This window comes from Heteronotia binoei, chromosome 4, assembly GCF_032191835.1.
Source record: "Heteronotia binoei isolate CCM8104 ecotype False Entrance Well chromosome 4, APGP_CSIRO_Hbin_v1, whole genome shotgun sequence".
In the NCBI taxonomy this organism is placed as follows: Eukaryota; Metazoa; Chordata; class Lepidosauria; order Squamata; family Gekkonidae; genus Heteronotia; species Heteronotia binoei.
Window position 1 is genome coordinate 17,199,480 of NC_083226.1, and position 15,150 is coordinate 17,214,629.

Consider the following 15,150-nt stretch of genomic DNA (forward strand, 5'->3'; position numbering starts at 1 on the left):
TCTGGCGAGCCAACGTTCCCCACCCCTGTCCTTAAGAGCTGCGCGGGAGGGCGCAAAGATAGATGCAGCCACTTCGCCCCGCCCCCGGGAGGGCCGCCGAAGAGTCGCCTTTTCCGACGGAGCGCAGCGGAGGCCGCCCCACAAACGGGCTCTAGCTTTTAGTGGTGAGAACTCCTCGCCCGCCCCGTCCATGGCTGCGCCAACGCCCCTACTGCTCCTGGGGCCCCTGCTGGGGACCGTGCTGGGGGGGCCCTCTTCCTCCTCCGCTCAGGCCAGCGCCGCCCCGTCGGTGGAGGTGACTTTGGGGGTGCTGCTGCCCGGGCGCAACCTGAGCTACCCCTGGGCCTGGCCGCGCGTGCAACCCGCCCTGAGCCTGGCCCTGGAGGCGCTGCAGCCCCAGCTGCGCCCCCTAGGCCTCGACGTGCGCACCGCCTTCGCCTCCACCGAGGACCACGGCGGCGCCTGCGACTACACGACTTCTCTGCTGAAGGCCGCGGATCTGAAGATCTCCCGGGACCCCGACGTGCTGCTCGGGCTGGGCTGCTTCCACACCGTGGAGCACTTAGTCAAGCACTGGCGGCTGCCGCTCCTTCGAGCCGGCCTCTTCCAGATTGAAATAGATCCCACCACGACGGTGTACGCCGGCCCTTCGCACCCCGCCCCCGAGCTCAGCGGCTTCCCGGGCCAGCTGTTCCGCCGCTTCAACTGGACCTCCCGCGCCGTTCTGCTCGCCAGCCCCCAGAACGATTACGGGGAGCACTTCCCCTTCGGGTTGGTCTTCCAACAACACATCCCCGGTGCCGCCAACGTCACGGTCTCCGTTCACCAATACGACGGGCAGCCGGAGAAGGCCGTCCGCTTCATCCAGACCAAGGGGCGAGGTGAGTCAGCCCCCCCCCCTTCACACTCCCGGGGTATTGCACTTCCCCCCCTCCAGCCTTGCAGCCCGCAGGGAGTTGGATCCGGAGTTGGATCCCGTCGGAAGCTGGTTCAGGTAGCTGGCTCCAGGTCGACCCTTCCGAGGTCGGTCAAATGAGGACCCAGCTTGCTGGGGCGAAAGTGTAGAGGACTGGGGAAGGCAATGGCAAACCACCCCGTAAAAAGTCTGTTGTGAAAGCAGCCTCACCCCAGAGTCGGAAACGGCCGGTGCTTGCACAGGGTGAGGAGGGCCCATTGCAGAGAATGGGTGAGCCTAGAAACAGTGGCGGACTGGGTCTAAAAATATTGGTTGCCAGGAGATAAGGAACTTCTGTTATATTGGAACTTCTGTTATATTTTCAAGCCACTAAAAGGTCATTGATGAGCCCCGTGGCCCAGAGTGGTAAAGCTGCAGTACTGCAGTCAGAGCCCTCTGCTCACGACCGTTCGATCCCAGCGGAAGCTGGTTAAGGTAGCTGGCTCCAGGTTGACTCAGCCTTCCATCCTTCCCAGGTCGGTAAAATGAGTCCCCAGCTTGCTGGGGGGAAAGTGTAGAGAACTGGGGCAGGCAATGGCAAACCACCCCGTAAAAAGTCTACAGTGAAAACGTTGTGAAAGCAACATCACCCCAGAGTCGGAAACGACTGGTGCTTGCACAGGGGACCTTTCCTTTTTCCTAGTGTTTAAGTGGCGCAGAGTGTTAAAGCTGCAGTCCTGCTGTCCTAAGCTCTGCTCACGACCTGAGTTCGATCTCCAGTGAAAGCTGGGTTTTCAGATAGCCGGCTCAAGGTTGACTCAGCCTTCCATGCTTCCGAAGTCGGTAAAATGAGTCCCCAGCTTGCTGGGGGGAAAGCGTAGATGACTGGGGAAGGCGATGGCAAACCACCCCGTAAAAAAGTTTGCCGTGGAAACGTTATGAAAGCAATGTCACCCCAGAGTCGGAAACGGCCGGTGCTTGCACAGGGTGAGGAAGGCCCATTGCAGAGAATGGGTGAGCCTAGAAACAGTGGCGGACTGGGTCTGAAAATATTGGTTGCCAGGAGATAAAGAACTTCTATTCTATTGGAACTTCTATTATATTTTCAAGCTACTAAAAGGTCATTAACACTTTAAACATGTTGTCTAGTGTTTAAGTGCCACAAAGTGTTAAAGCTGCAGCACTGCAGTCCTAAACTCTGCTCACGACCTGAGTTCGATCTCCAGCGAAGGCTGGGTTTTCAGGTAGCCGGCTGGAGGTTGACTCAGCCTTCCATGCTTCCAAAGTCGGTAAAGCTCGAAGTTAACTCAGCCTTCCATCCTTCTGAGGTCGGTAAAACGAGTCCCCAGCTTGCTGGGGGGAAAAGCATAGATGACTGGGGAAGGCAATGGCTAAACACCCCGTTAAAAAGTCTGCCGTGAAAACGTTGTGAAAGCAACGTCGCCCCAGAGTTGGAAACAACTGGTGCTTGCACAGGGGACTGCCTTTACCTCTTTTTTTTTTTTTTAGTAAACACTCATTCCATGATGGGTCTTCCAAGCTATGTTTGCAGGAATCCATATACAAACCATAATTTATTTATTCAACAATTTATTAATGTTATAGGTTAGGAAGGGTACAGAAACAAAGAAAAGGGGGAAATAGGGGGAAAGAATGGGGACAGGGGATCACACACACATTATTAATAAAGGTTTACATATTTCTCCATCAATTAGTTTATATACCTATCATCATTTCAATTTTAAGTCAACAAACTCTGAACCTCTATAGCAGCGCTGGCGAACCTTTTAGAGACCGAGCGCCCAAACTGCACCCAAAATCCACTTATTTATCGCAATGTGCCAACACAGCAATTTAACCTGAATGCTGAGGTTTTAGTTTAGAAAAAAACAACTCATGGTGAAATTAACAAACTAATTTACTTTTGAACATGCAACATGCTTTATAAACATCATTCTAGCTTGCCATTAGGGAAAAAAGAATACATTAAAATATAGTGTGTTTAGTAGGAGCTGGTGGTTAGGGTGTCCGGAACAGATCTGGGAGGTCCTGATTCATACGCCCACTCTGCCCTGGCAGCTTGCTGGGAAACCTTGGACCAGTAATATACTCTGAGTTAACCTGCCTCATAGGTTCGTTGTGAGGATAAAAGAGAAGGGGAGAGTGTGTCAAACCACTTCAGTGTCCTTTTGGGGGAGGAAGGCAGGGGATACATGATGTTCGTTAACAAATTAAGTTGATGAAAGGAGTCCACTGATTTATATGGCTAAATCTGAGTCCAGCAGCACCTTAGAGAACAAGATTGTTGAGAGTCAAAACTCCTTTTATCTAATCAAGGGAGCTCTAATCCTAGAAAGCTTGTGCCCCCTCCCCCGAATTTTATTGGTCTCTAAGGTGCTCCTGGGCTCGAATCTAGTTGTTCTACTATGGACCAGCAAGGCTACCCTTGAAAACTTCAGGGATAGTCTGAATTGTATTAACTAGAAAATCTGATTTGAGAAAGGAGGGCCAGTTTGGTGTAGAGGTTAAGTGCGTGGATTCTTATCTGGGAGAACCGAGTTTGATTCCCCACTCCTTCACTTTCAGCTACTGGAATGGGGTCAGCCATAGATATCACAGAGCTTGAAAGGGCAGCTTCTGGGAGAGCTTCTCTCAGCCCCACCTACCTCATAGGGTGTCTGTTGTGGGGGAGGAAGATAAAGGATATTGTGAGCTGCTCTGAGACCCTGAGATTTAGAGTGAAGGGTGGGATATAAATCCAATATCTTCTTCTTTCTTTAAACTAAAACTGCAATCCTGTGCATGTGTAGAGAGTAGGTGCCACAGTGCTCACTGTAGATTACTTCCGAGTAACCATGGACAGCAAGCCCAATGAGGAAAGGCTAAGGGACTTGGGGATATTCAGTCTGGAGAAGAGGAGGTTGAGGGGGAAGACATGATTGTTCTTTTGAAGTATTAGAAGGACTGCCACATAGAGGAGGGCAGGGAGCTGGCAGCAGAGGAGAGGACTGACATAGGAAAAACTTTTTAACAGTAAGAGCTGTTCAACAGTGCAATCAACACCCTCACTGGCAGTCTTTAAGCAGCGGCTGGACAAATACTTGTCAGGGATGCTCTGAGAAACCAGAACAGCAATGTAACAGTCAAAAACAGCTTATCAACAATTTGCCTACAGGGACAACCATAGTCCCTGTAGCTTGAAAGGGCTCTGCTCAGATACTGTTATCAGAAGCATCGTATTTGAAAGCAAGGAAGCCTGCAGTTCCTCCCTTTCCACTCCTAAACCAGAGACGATCCTGGCCGCTGTTTCTGCCAGATTAGTGGGATCCAACATTTCCTGTAATAAACCCACATCCCTTCAAAAAAACATGCTTGATTCAAGGTCCTGACTTCTCCTCCCCACCCCACATACCGATGCTCTCTTCTTCCCTTTGGCTTGGACCGTGCCACAAGTTTTGAAATATGACACGCAACCAGGTCTTGACCGCATAAAAACGTGAAACTGCTTTATACCCATCTCTCTAGTGCAGGGGTGGCCAAACTGTGGCTCAGGAGCCACATGTGGCTCTTTCACACTCTTGAAGCCCCCACTAGAGAAGGCATTTGTCTCTTTAAACCACTTCTTCAAGCCAAGCCAGCCAGTGGCTTGGAGAAGGCATTTAAAGTTCAAGCTGCTTTCTTTCTACCTCTCTCTCCCCCTCCCCACCTATTTTCCTTTCTTACTTTCTTCTCTCAGACATCTGACATTTGTGTCTGGTGGCTCTCACACATCTGACATTTATTCTATGTGGCTCTTATGTTAAGCAAGTTTGGCCAACCCTGCCCTAGTGGTTGGCCAGACCCTCTCCATCTAACCCCCTCCCTAAAACTGCAGGAACACCCACAAGGAATTTTCCTCTGTGTGTTGTGCTTGGGGGCTGCATTGTGGTTGCACTCTCCCACGTCAGAATTCCAAAGGTGCCCATGAGCTCAAAAAGGCTGGAGTGCCCATCGTCTCTCTGAAGGAGGCCCAGTTAGGGTTGCCAGGTTTGGGTTGGGAAATACATGGAGATTTGGGGGAAGGAGCTTGAGTTTGGGGAGAAGAGGAGCTTCAATGAGATATGACCCCAGAGCCTCATGCGCGGAATGGGGGGGGGAGGGAGCGTGCGTGCCCACAGAGAGAGCTCTGAGTGCCGCTTCTGGCACCCGTGGCATAGGTTAGCCACCAAGGCTCTATAGTATTCCTCTAACACTATCTGCAAGAGTTTATTGGCAGGGTTTTCCAGCCATATGTATAGAAGTGATCATATTTGCTCCAAGTTTCTCTTGCTATCTTCTTTCATTAATCAGTAAGAGTGTCCGTCTCTACTACTTCCAGGTACAATTAGTTCTGATTTTGCTGGTGTCTCCTCCTTCTTCAAGGTCTTAGTTTGGTGTAGTGGTTAAGTTTGGTGTAGTGGTTAAGTGTGTGGACTCTCATCTGGGAGAACCGGGTTTGATTCCCCACTCCTCCACTTGCACCTGCTGGGATGGCCTTGGGTCAGTCATAGCTCTGGCAGAGGTTGTCCTTGAAAGGGCAGCAGCTGTGAGAGCCCTCTCAGCCCCACCCACCTCACAGGGTGTCTGTTGTTGGGGAGGAAGGTAAAGGAGATTGTGAGCCGCTCTGAGACTCTTCGGAGTGGAGGGCGGGATATAAATCCAATATCTTCTTCTTGGCGTACAAAATTCTAGCTGCAATTACTAAGTGTACATACACGTGTTTCAGACTCTTATCTGTTACGTCTGGCATAATATTCCACAAGAAAAATTCTGGTTTAAATAAAATTCTGTTGTACATTTTTTGGAAGAGGATCCATATTTTTAATGCATTTTTTGTGATCCAGTTCATTGATGTGGGTGTGATATGTGTTTTCATGTGGATGGAGTCCTGATAAAAAATTTTAAGAACTCAAAAAGGGCACCCATAGTTTTATACTTTGGCAGGGCCATGAAATGCTCGATCAAGGGTGGCCAAACTGTGGCTCTTTCAGACATATTGTGTGGCTCTCGAAGTCCCCACTGCCCCGTTGGCCAGCTTGGAGAAGTCTCTAAGTCAAGCCAGCTGGCAGTTTGGAGAATGCATTTAAAGATGCTTTCTTTCCACCTGCCTTGTTTATTTGCTTTTTTCCCACCTTTCTTCCGCCCCTCTTTGTCTTGCGACTCTCAAACATCTGATGTTCATGGCTTGTGGCTCTCAAACATCTAACATTTATCTATTTTGAGTAAATGCACATACAGCCCAGTGTACATCCATTCATCTATTTATAAGGAAGACCCAACATATATTCACTCAACCAATGATGTTGGGAACCGGTACTAGATAAATGTGGGGTTTGTAGCACACGTTCAGCTGTGCATGCGTTAACTGTAACAGGAGAATTACTCAACACACCTACAAAGAACACAGGTATCCTGTGTATTAGGATTGTAATTGTGTCCACTGTAACTTGTGAACAGGGCTTGTGTAAAAATGGTATGAATTCATGAAGATCTGTCCCCTGAATCCATGTTTTTGTACCATGGGGCTAGCCAAAGACCTGAATGCATATTTTTATTGTGCACTTTCTGGAAATCAATGGGAACTGTACACTTTCTGTGTATGTTGTGGGTTGCAATGCAAGTATCCTAAAGAGCCATGAAGATTTCTGCCTTGAATCCATGTTTTTTTGGGCACCATGAAGTGTTAGATCTTTGTTATCTCAGGTTCAGTCTATGGATGTTGAGAGATATAATTTTAAAGTGACTTTCAGTGGAGACCACGTAAAGGTCATGAGAATCTATCCATTGTGGCACCAGGAACTGCTAGGTCCATGAGCGTTAGAGTGCAGTCTGGGGAAATGGTCTTGTTCATTGAGTAAAGGTTAAAACGCTTGGGGCTCTTTAGCTTGGAGAAACGTCGACTGCGGGGTGACATGATAGAGGTTTACAAGATTATTATACATGGGATAGAGAAGGCAGAGGAAGAAGTACTTTTCTCCCTTTCTCACAATGCAAGAACTCGTGGACGTTCAATGAAATTGAGCTGATAGAACAGGGGTGGGGAATGTCCGGCCCGAGGGCCGTTTATGGCCCTCAAGATCGCTTGGTCTGGCCCTCGGGGATTGCTGGGCAGAGCCAAGCCATGCGGTGGCCTTTACAAAAAAAGTCCTGGACCTAGGCATTTGCCTAGGGTGGTGGGTTGGGGGGGTGTATGCCAAATTAGGCTTTCCCCACATGACTTCAAATAGAAAAACAATTTTTTTGTATTAATTTTGCTGGCCTGAATCATTCTCCCTCAGCGGAGCATTGTTTTTTAAGTTGGGGTAATATATGCTTCCTCCCTTGCTGATTGTGCACATCTATGCTGTTATGCCAATAAAGGTCGTTGTTGTTTTTTAAGTTGAGAATTTTGTATGTCCCACGAATGATGTTATAAATATCCAAATGACCCTCGGCAGAAAAAAGGTTCCCCACCCCTGTGATAAAAGGAAGTACTTCTTCACCCAAAGGGTGATTAACACATTGAATTCACTGCCACAGGAGGTGGTGGCGGCTACAAGCATAGACAGCTTCAAGGGGGGATTGGATAAGCATATGGAGCAGAGGTCCATCACTGGCTATTATCCGCAGCGTATTGTTAGAACTCTCTGTCTGGGGCAGTGATGCTCTGTATTCTTGGTGCTTGGGGGGGGGACAGTGGGGGGGCACACTTGTGGACCTCCTGATGGCACTTGGTTTTTTACAGCCACTGTGTGACACAGAGTGTTGGACTGGATGGGCCATTGGCCTGATCCAACATGGCTTCTCTTATGTTCTTCTGTGACTCCGAGTGTTGGACTGGATGGGCCATTGGCTTGATCACATGGCTTCTCTTATGTTCTTATGTAACACAGAGTGTTTGGACTGGATGGGCCATTGGTCTGATCCAACATGGCTTCTCTTACGTTCTTATGTGACACAGAGTGTTGGACTGGATGGGCCATTGGCCTGATCCAACATGGCTTCTCTTATGTTCTTCTGTGACACAGAGTGTTGGACTGGATGGGCTATTGGCCTGATCCAATATGGCTTCTCTTATGTTCTTCTGTGACACAGAGTGTTGGACTGGATGGGCCATTGACCTGATCCAACATGGCTTCTCTTATGGGGGTGGGGGGGGGACGTGGATGAGAACCTGGCTGCCGGGACTGGGGAGGGGAGACTGCTCCACAATGCCCGTGTGATGAGGAGCCAAAGAGCCAGATAATGCAGAGCATCTTAAGTCAATCCTTGCACTCCATGCATGGCTGAGGGGCACGTCACACCTCACTGCCTGCCTTCCATTCGTTGTTCATGTCTGACACGCACTCCTCTGGTTGGTGTGGTTTCTCCTTAGTGGTCTGCATCTGGGGGCCCCTGGAGATGTTGCAGGAGATCATGAGCCTGGCACAGGCTCAGGACATGACCAGGGGTGACTATGTCTTCTTCTACCTGGACATTTGGGGGAAAAGCATGAGAGCTGAGGGGCATCGCGAGGCAGCCAAGCCCTGGCAGAGCAAGGAGAGCCAAGATTCAGGAGGGCTCCGAGAGGCCTTCCAGGTAAGTCCCAGTCTCTGCTGCAGGGAGGGAGGGAAGGAAAGGGAAAGTTGGGAGCTGAGGATCAGTGCTGGAATCACCCCAAAGGATATTGCCTTCCCCAGGTGTGTTGCAATGCAAGCTTAAGGGCATGGTGGGATTAGGGTAGGCCACAGTTTAATGTGTTGAGCTATAAGCTGCAGGGGACGTGAAGCACAAATGAGTCCTGAAGTGATTCTGAGCAGATGCAGAGATCTTTCCTTTTAGGAGTAAGTCCCCAAAGCCAGACTCTTTGTCTCGACATGCAGGGAAGGGGAGTTTGCTTCTGGGCTCCTCCAGACTGAGCCACAGCCCATCTGTGAAGGAGGGTGACCTGCGAAGGAAGGTGGCGTTTTTGGGGATCTGCCCTGGCTGGGTACTTGGAAGGGTTGTTAAGAAAGGCCTCCTTCAGCAGGCAAAGAGATGGTTTGTTTTTGGCCTTCTGTGCAGTCCCACAGTTGGGATTGTACAGGTCCAGGCCTAGATGTGTGCCTGCACAGAAGGCAAGTTGACAAACAGCAGTGACACTTAAGTGCAACAATGCTTTTCACCTGGATGAAACCCCATGGAGCCTCTGGCTTCAATTTTATGTGTAGAGACGAGTTTCTGGGTCAGAATCCTTTGACCCAAAGGGAGGTGAGAGGGGGAAAGGGGAGGCTGGCCCTCTGAGATGGGGAGTCTTTTCGATCATGCAGGAGACCAGCCCTAGGAGAACCCTGGCCTGGCTGTCCTGATAGTGTGTCTTCTGAGCTGCCCAGACCTGCTCTGTTGTTCCTGGAGGAGTCCCAGACAGCTGGAGCTCCCTTGACCTTTGTCTCTAATCTGTAGAGAGCCAGTTTGGTGTAGTGGTTAATTGTGCGGAATCTTATCTGGGAGAACTGGGTTTGATTCCCACTTCTCCACTTGCAGCTGCTGGAATGGCCTTGGGTCAGCCATAGCTCTTATAGGAGTTGTCCTTGAAAGGGCAGCTGCTGTGAGAGCTCTCTCAGCCCCATTTATGTCACAGGGTGGGGGTTTTTTTGTGGGGGGGGGGAGGGAAAATAAATGAGATTTTTAACTCCTCTGAGATTCAGAGTGGAGGGCAGGATATAAATCCAATCTCTTCTTCTATTTGCAGACGGTGCTAGTAATCACTTCCCATGAGCCGCAAACCCCCGAATACCGGCGTTTCCAGAGTCAGCTGTTCCTGCGTGCTCAGAAAGACTTTGGTGTGGCTGTTAACGACTCAGCGGTAAATCCACACACTCCTGCTTGCATGCCTTCTTCTGAGCTCTGGTATTATGGGATAGACTGAAATGAGAGAGATCAGCGGCCTTCTGAGGCCCAAATCATTTTTCACCTTGGCCTTGGGAATCTCCTAGCATGACATAGAATTAACCCAGGAGACTCCCCAGGTTTGGGGTTGAGGAAGGCAGCTGAGGCTTGCCTTTGCAGGTGGGTTACTGGGGTTGTCTTGATGGATCCTGGTCAACTTAAGCAGAGAGTTTGCAATGGCCTTCTTGGTAGTGCTCTGTTCTGAGCAACCACGATTGCTTCTTCCTTTCCGGCTTTCTCGGTTTTTGTCCTGAACATGTTTTCACTTGTGCTCCCTGTGCTGTGTGTTTCAGCCTTATGGCTGACCACTGCCCCCTCCCCCCCCTTTCTTCACATTCCCGCCCCACACCCAGCCTGCACTGCCCCCATGTTCTGCCTTTCTTGTGTGCTTCCAGGCTTCCCTCTCGTCACCCAGGTCTGGACTGGTCATCCGTCCTTGATCTGCCACCCAGCTGGATATTGTGGTCCAGGAGTCTCTTCCATGTCGTAATTGAAGGAGGGTGAATCTCAGGCTTCATTCTCGGGTGGGCTGTCAGATCTAACCTTAATTTGATTGATTAGATTGATATCCCGCCCGCCCTGCCGAAGCAGGCTCAGGGCGGCTCATAACAGTAAAACGGTAAAAACAATAAATAACCACTTGAGCAATTCGTCAGCTCCACAAGTTGACAAGTTAAAACAAACAATTAAAACAATGTTGGTGCTAGTAATAATAATAATAATAATACTTTTTATTTGTATCCCGCCCTCCCCGCAAGGGCAGGCTCAGGGCGGTTCACAACATATGAATACAATACAATAAAATTATAAAATTATACATAGTACTTACACTTATAATTATGAAATCGACAAAAATCCATTTACAAATTGTATTAAAATTAATTATGGTGCTATAACTTAAATCTTGATACACTCTGTGGCTAAAAACATATCCAGCGACACTTTCTTAGCTCAGCATTGGGTGAAGGCTATTTTGAAGAGGTAAGTCTTACAGGCCCTGCGGAATAGATCTAAGCATCGCAGGGCCCGTACCTCCTCCGGGAGTTGATTCCATAACAGTGGAGCTGCAATTGAGAAAGCCCGATCCCGGGTGGTCTTCAATCTGGCCTCCCTTGGCCCGGGGATATTCAGCTGGTTCTTCCCTGCTGACCTCAGCGCTCTCTGTAGTGTGATTAATTCCCGATGTCATTCAGTACTCTTAGGCCTGAGGCATGGGGGTCACCAGACCCGCAGAGACCAAGAGACACCCCTGGATTCCCAGCCTCAGACGCCTGCCCCAGCCAAGGAGAAGCCACTGTTCTGAAGCCAACCAGGGGCCCTCTGGCTCCCAGACATTTGAGCTACACCTTCATGGGCCCCCACAGGGCATTTCTCAGGAGTCCACTAGAGCTGTGTCTAGATTGGCCCTGGTGATGACCTCCAAGGCACACGGCTGGATTAACAGTTAGGCCGAATAGGCACTGCCTTATGGGACCCCAAGCCTGTAGGGACCCCGGGCTGGCTCCCCACCACCCCTGGTTTTCCTCCTGCTTGCAGCCCTCCCAGCCTGCGCGCGCAGCCAGCAACTGAGCCACTCTTTGCCCCACTTTCCTGGTGCAGCTGCTGCTGGTGGTGTCGTCAAGTTTGCTTCTCTCCGCCTCTCCCCCGCAGCTTTGTCAAAGGGGCTTTCGAGAAGGTGTCTGGAGGCTGCAGCAGGGCTCTCACTGAGATAATATGCAAGGGCCCCCTGCCCCTGAGGTTTTGACTGCCTAGAGGCCTCCACAGGGTTTAATCTGGCACTGCCAAGCCAGTGGCTGACAGCAGGGAGGAGTGGGGGGGGGGTGCAGAAGAAAAAGAAGAATTGCAGATTTATACCCCACCCTTCTCTCTGAATCAGAGACTCAGAGCGGCTTACAATCTCCTACATCTTCTCCCCCCACTACAAACACCCTGTGAGGTGGGTGAGGCTGAGAGGGCTCTCACAGCAGCTGCCCTTTCAAGGACAGTCTCAGAACGGCCTACAATCTCCTTTCCCTTCCTCCCCCACAACAGACACCCTGAAAGGTGGGTGAGGGTGAGAGGGCTCTCACAGCAGCTGCCCTTTCAAGGACAGCTCAGAACGGCCTACAATCTCCTTTACCTTCCTCCCCCACAACAGACACCCTGTGAGGTGGGTGGGGCTGGAGAGGGCTCTCATAGCAGCTGCCCTTTCAAGGAAAGTCTCAGAACAGCCTACAATCTCCTTTATCTTCCACCCCCACAACAGACACCCTGTGAAGTGCGTGGGGCTGAGAGAACTCTCACAGCAGCTGCCCTTTCAAGGACAACTGCTGCAATAGCTGTGGCTGATCCAAGGCCATTCCAGCAGGTGCCAGTGGAGGAGTGGGGAATCAAACCCGGTTCTTCCAGATAAGAGTCCGCACACTTAACCATTACACCAAACTGCCTATGGCTGACCCAAGGCCACTCCAGCAGCTGCAAGTGGAGGAGTGGGGAATCAAACCCGGTTCTCAGATAAGGGTCGGCACACTTAACCACTACACCAAACTGCCTATGGCTGACCCAAGGCCACTCCAGCAGCTCCAAGTGAAGGAGTGGGGAATCAAACCCGGTTCTCCCAGATAAGAGTCCGCGCACTTAACCTCTACACCAAACTGGCTCTCAGGATAGTTCCATACTGTTTCTCTCCCTCTCTGTGTCCCCCTGTGGCAGGGGACGCTGGTGGCCGGCTGCTTCCACGACGTGCTGCTGCTGTATCTCAAGGCCCTGAACGAGACGCTGCAGGAAGGTGGAACCAAGCGGAACACCAGCCGCATCCTGGAGAAGATGAGGGGCCAGAAATTCCAGGGTATTGGAGGTTTGGCGGAGGGAAAAGAGAGGTGGGGCCGGAGGATGGGGAGGTTGCTGAGGAACTGGGGCTGGGGGAGGCAGCAAGTGGATGCCCTGGGCTGAGACAGATCAGGCCAGGAGGGGGTGGGAATAATGGGGGAGGGGGCTGGCGTTAGAGAGCAGCTGCCCCAGAGCCCTTCCAAGAGGCAAACTCAGCCATGGTTCACGGGTGACAACAGATGCCAGGGTCCTCAAAGAAGAAGAGTTGGTTTTATACACCACCCTTCGCTACCCAAAGTTGTCTCAGAGTGGCTTACAATCTCCTTCCCTTCCTCTCCTCACAACAGACACCCTGCGAGGTCAGTGGGGCTGAGAGAGCTCTTTCAAGAACCGTGACTGACCCAGGGTCAGCCTGCCAGCTGACTTTATGTGGAAGACCAGGGAATCAAACTCGGTTCTCCAGATTAGAGTCCGCTGCTCTTAACCACTATGCTAAACTGGCTCCCCATCTCTGCTCCCACCCATCCAGGTGTCACTGGGACGGTGAACATCAACAACTACAATTACAGAGAGATGGATTTCGACCTGTGGGCCATGAGGGATGTGGAGAGCGGAGAATACCAGGTGTGGGCAGTGGGGGGGGAGGTGTCAGCCATGCTAGGTGGGGGAGGGTCCCTCAGCAGCCCCCCTGGGTCTCCGATGGGACTTGTGTGCACTGAATAGGCACTCAAGACCCCTCAGTGGGAGTAGAGGACCAGAGGGTGGTGAGAGTTGAAACACCAAGGTCTCCAGGCCTTTCTGTTTGGACAGGATTCTGGGAGGTCACAGTAGATGTACATCCTGGGTCTGTGGTCTGAATCCTGCCCCTCCTTCCCACAGGTGGTGGCTCATTACGTGGGAGCAGACAAGCAGATCGAGTGGCTGGGGCCCGTCCGCTGGAAGAAGGGGAGCCCTCCTCTCGACAACCCGCCCTGTGTCTTCGACATGGATGACCCCTCCTGTGGTAAGAGTGGGGGCTTCCCGGGGTAGAGGGACGTGCTGTCAGTGGCTTGTCCACACTGGCCCTTCCGAAGCCCTTTCATCCCCTCTGCCACTTCCAGTGGTGATCCGTCTGCCAGCCAGGGCAACCGTCAGCAGGAATGTTCAAACGCCTTCCATTTTGCTTCACGTTCTGCTCTCTGGTTGGGAGCACAGAGCTGGTTCTCCACCGAGCAGTTTGGCTCTTTGCAAGCCGCTGACATCTTTCCATTGGGTACGTTTTTGCATAGTCATACAAAAACACTGGCATTATTTCACATCTGCATGTGCTCACACATCTAAATGGGAGTCTTGGTTTCCTCCTCTCTTGTGGACCCGCCGTCACTGTTAACTGCATGGTAGCCAATCTTAGAAATATAGAGAGAGCCAATTCATCAGTCCAGCAGTAATAATTATGTATTTAAAAAAAAAAAAAAAAGTGTTACCATTTGGTGTTCATTTCATTCTTTGTTGTTGTCGAGGGTTTTCACACATGCATATTTTTACTCAGCCTTATGGGATTAGTCCTCCTTCCGTGTCATTCAGTCATCTGGAGGAGCCTGGGTTTCCCCTGCTGCACAGATGCAAAAGCAGCTTGGAAAGGGGGAAGGAACTGGAACCGAAGTACCACAACTTGTGTCCTTTTCTCCATCCTCACCTAAGAGTTGCTTTTGGGTGGTTTTTGAATGAGTTCTTTCCTCAGCTTAGCCAGTTGGACACCTTTGTCTTCAGAGCCAGACACTGGGCAAATCAAGAGCTGCAAATGAAACATGGGTAATTTGCTTTGCTTTGAGATAGGCATTCCTTACACCATCCCCAGGGCACCCTTCCACCCACTGGTGGTTCCAGTCTGAGAGGTGGGTCACTCCTAAGTAGGGATGAACTCACTAGTTCATCTCATGATCCTCATGCTGATTGGAGTGGGGACTGATGAATTGCCAGTCAGTTCAGCCGTTCTGGAGAATCTCAGGCCTCCGTCCCAGGTAAGTTTTTGCGTAATCAAACAAGTCAATGCAGACTGCAGTATTTCACACATCCAAATCGGAGTCCTCCTCCCTCCCCTCATGTACCTATTTCTGCTCGCAACTCAGAAACCATTCATAAAAACAAACATCGAGCAACTTCATTGGTCAAACAGCGGTTTTAAAATTGTGCTTTTGTAACAGTCTTAGCATTTGGTGTTCATTTCATTCTGCATTATCATTGAGGTCTTTTGCACGCACACTTTCCCACTCGGCCTGATGGGAGTTGTCGTCCTCCGTCTGTGTTGCAGAACCATAGAGTTGGAAGGGGCCATACAAGCCATCTAGCCCAACCCCCATTTAATTCTCTGGAGAAGCCTCCCTTTTGCCTTCTGCACAGGTACCTTGAAAAGGAGAAGGAAAAGAAACGGACGCACCGGAACTAGTCCGCAGCTGGGAAGCTGTCCAGCCGCTGCTCAAGACACACAGCAGGAAGATGAACAGATCCAAGGCTTAGCTCAGGAGAGATCACAGGTGCTGATCGTGGTTTGGTTGTCTGAGACC

The 15,150-nt window shown here is 50.6% G+C and overlaps 1 protein-coding gene across 1 annotated transcript; it reads left to right on the top strand.

The window, feature by feature from the left end:
* Positions 1-190: 190 nt before the first annotated feature.
* LOC132569886 (atrial natriuretic peptide receptor 2-like) lies at positions 191-13,636 on the top strand. Its single transcript, XM_060236317.1, has 6 exons — positions 191-881; positions 8,268-8,470; positions 9,603-9,716; positions 12,491-12,626; positions 13,137-13,231; positions 13,487-13,636. Exons 1-6 carry the CDS (start codon positions 191-193, stop codon positions 13,634-13,636), a joined length of 1,389 nt encoding a protein of 462 aa, XP_060092300.1.
* The last annotated feature ends 1,514 nt before the right edge of the window (positions 13,637-15,150 follow it).

What these genes read in the sequence shown, in the direction of transcription:
- LOC132569886 (XM_060236317.1), top strand. Translation starts at nt 191, where the DNA reads ATGGCTGCGCCAACGCCCCTACTGCTCCTGGGGCCCCTGCTGGGGACC. An exon ending in GGCTCCGAGAGGCCTTCCAG is followed by an intron (nt 8,471 to 9,602) that starts GTAAGTCCCAGT and finishes TTCTATTTGCAG; the next exon opens with ACGGTGCTAGTAATCACTTC. An exon ending in TGGCTGTTAACGACTCAGCG is followed by an intron (nt 9,717 to 12,490) that starts GTAAATCCACAC and finishes CCCCTGTGGCAG; the next exon opens with GGGACGCTGGTGGCCGGCTG.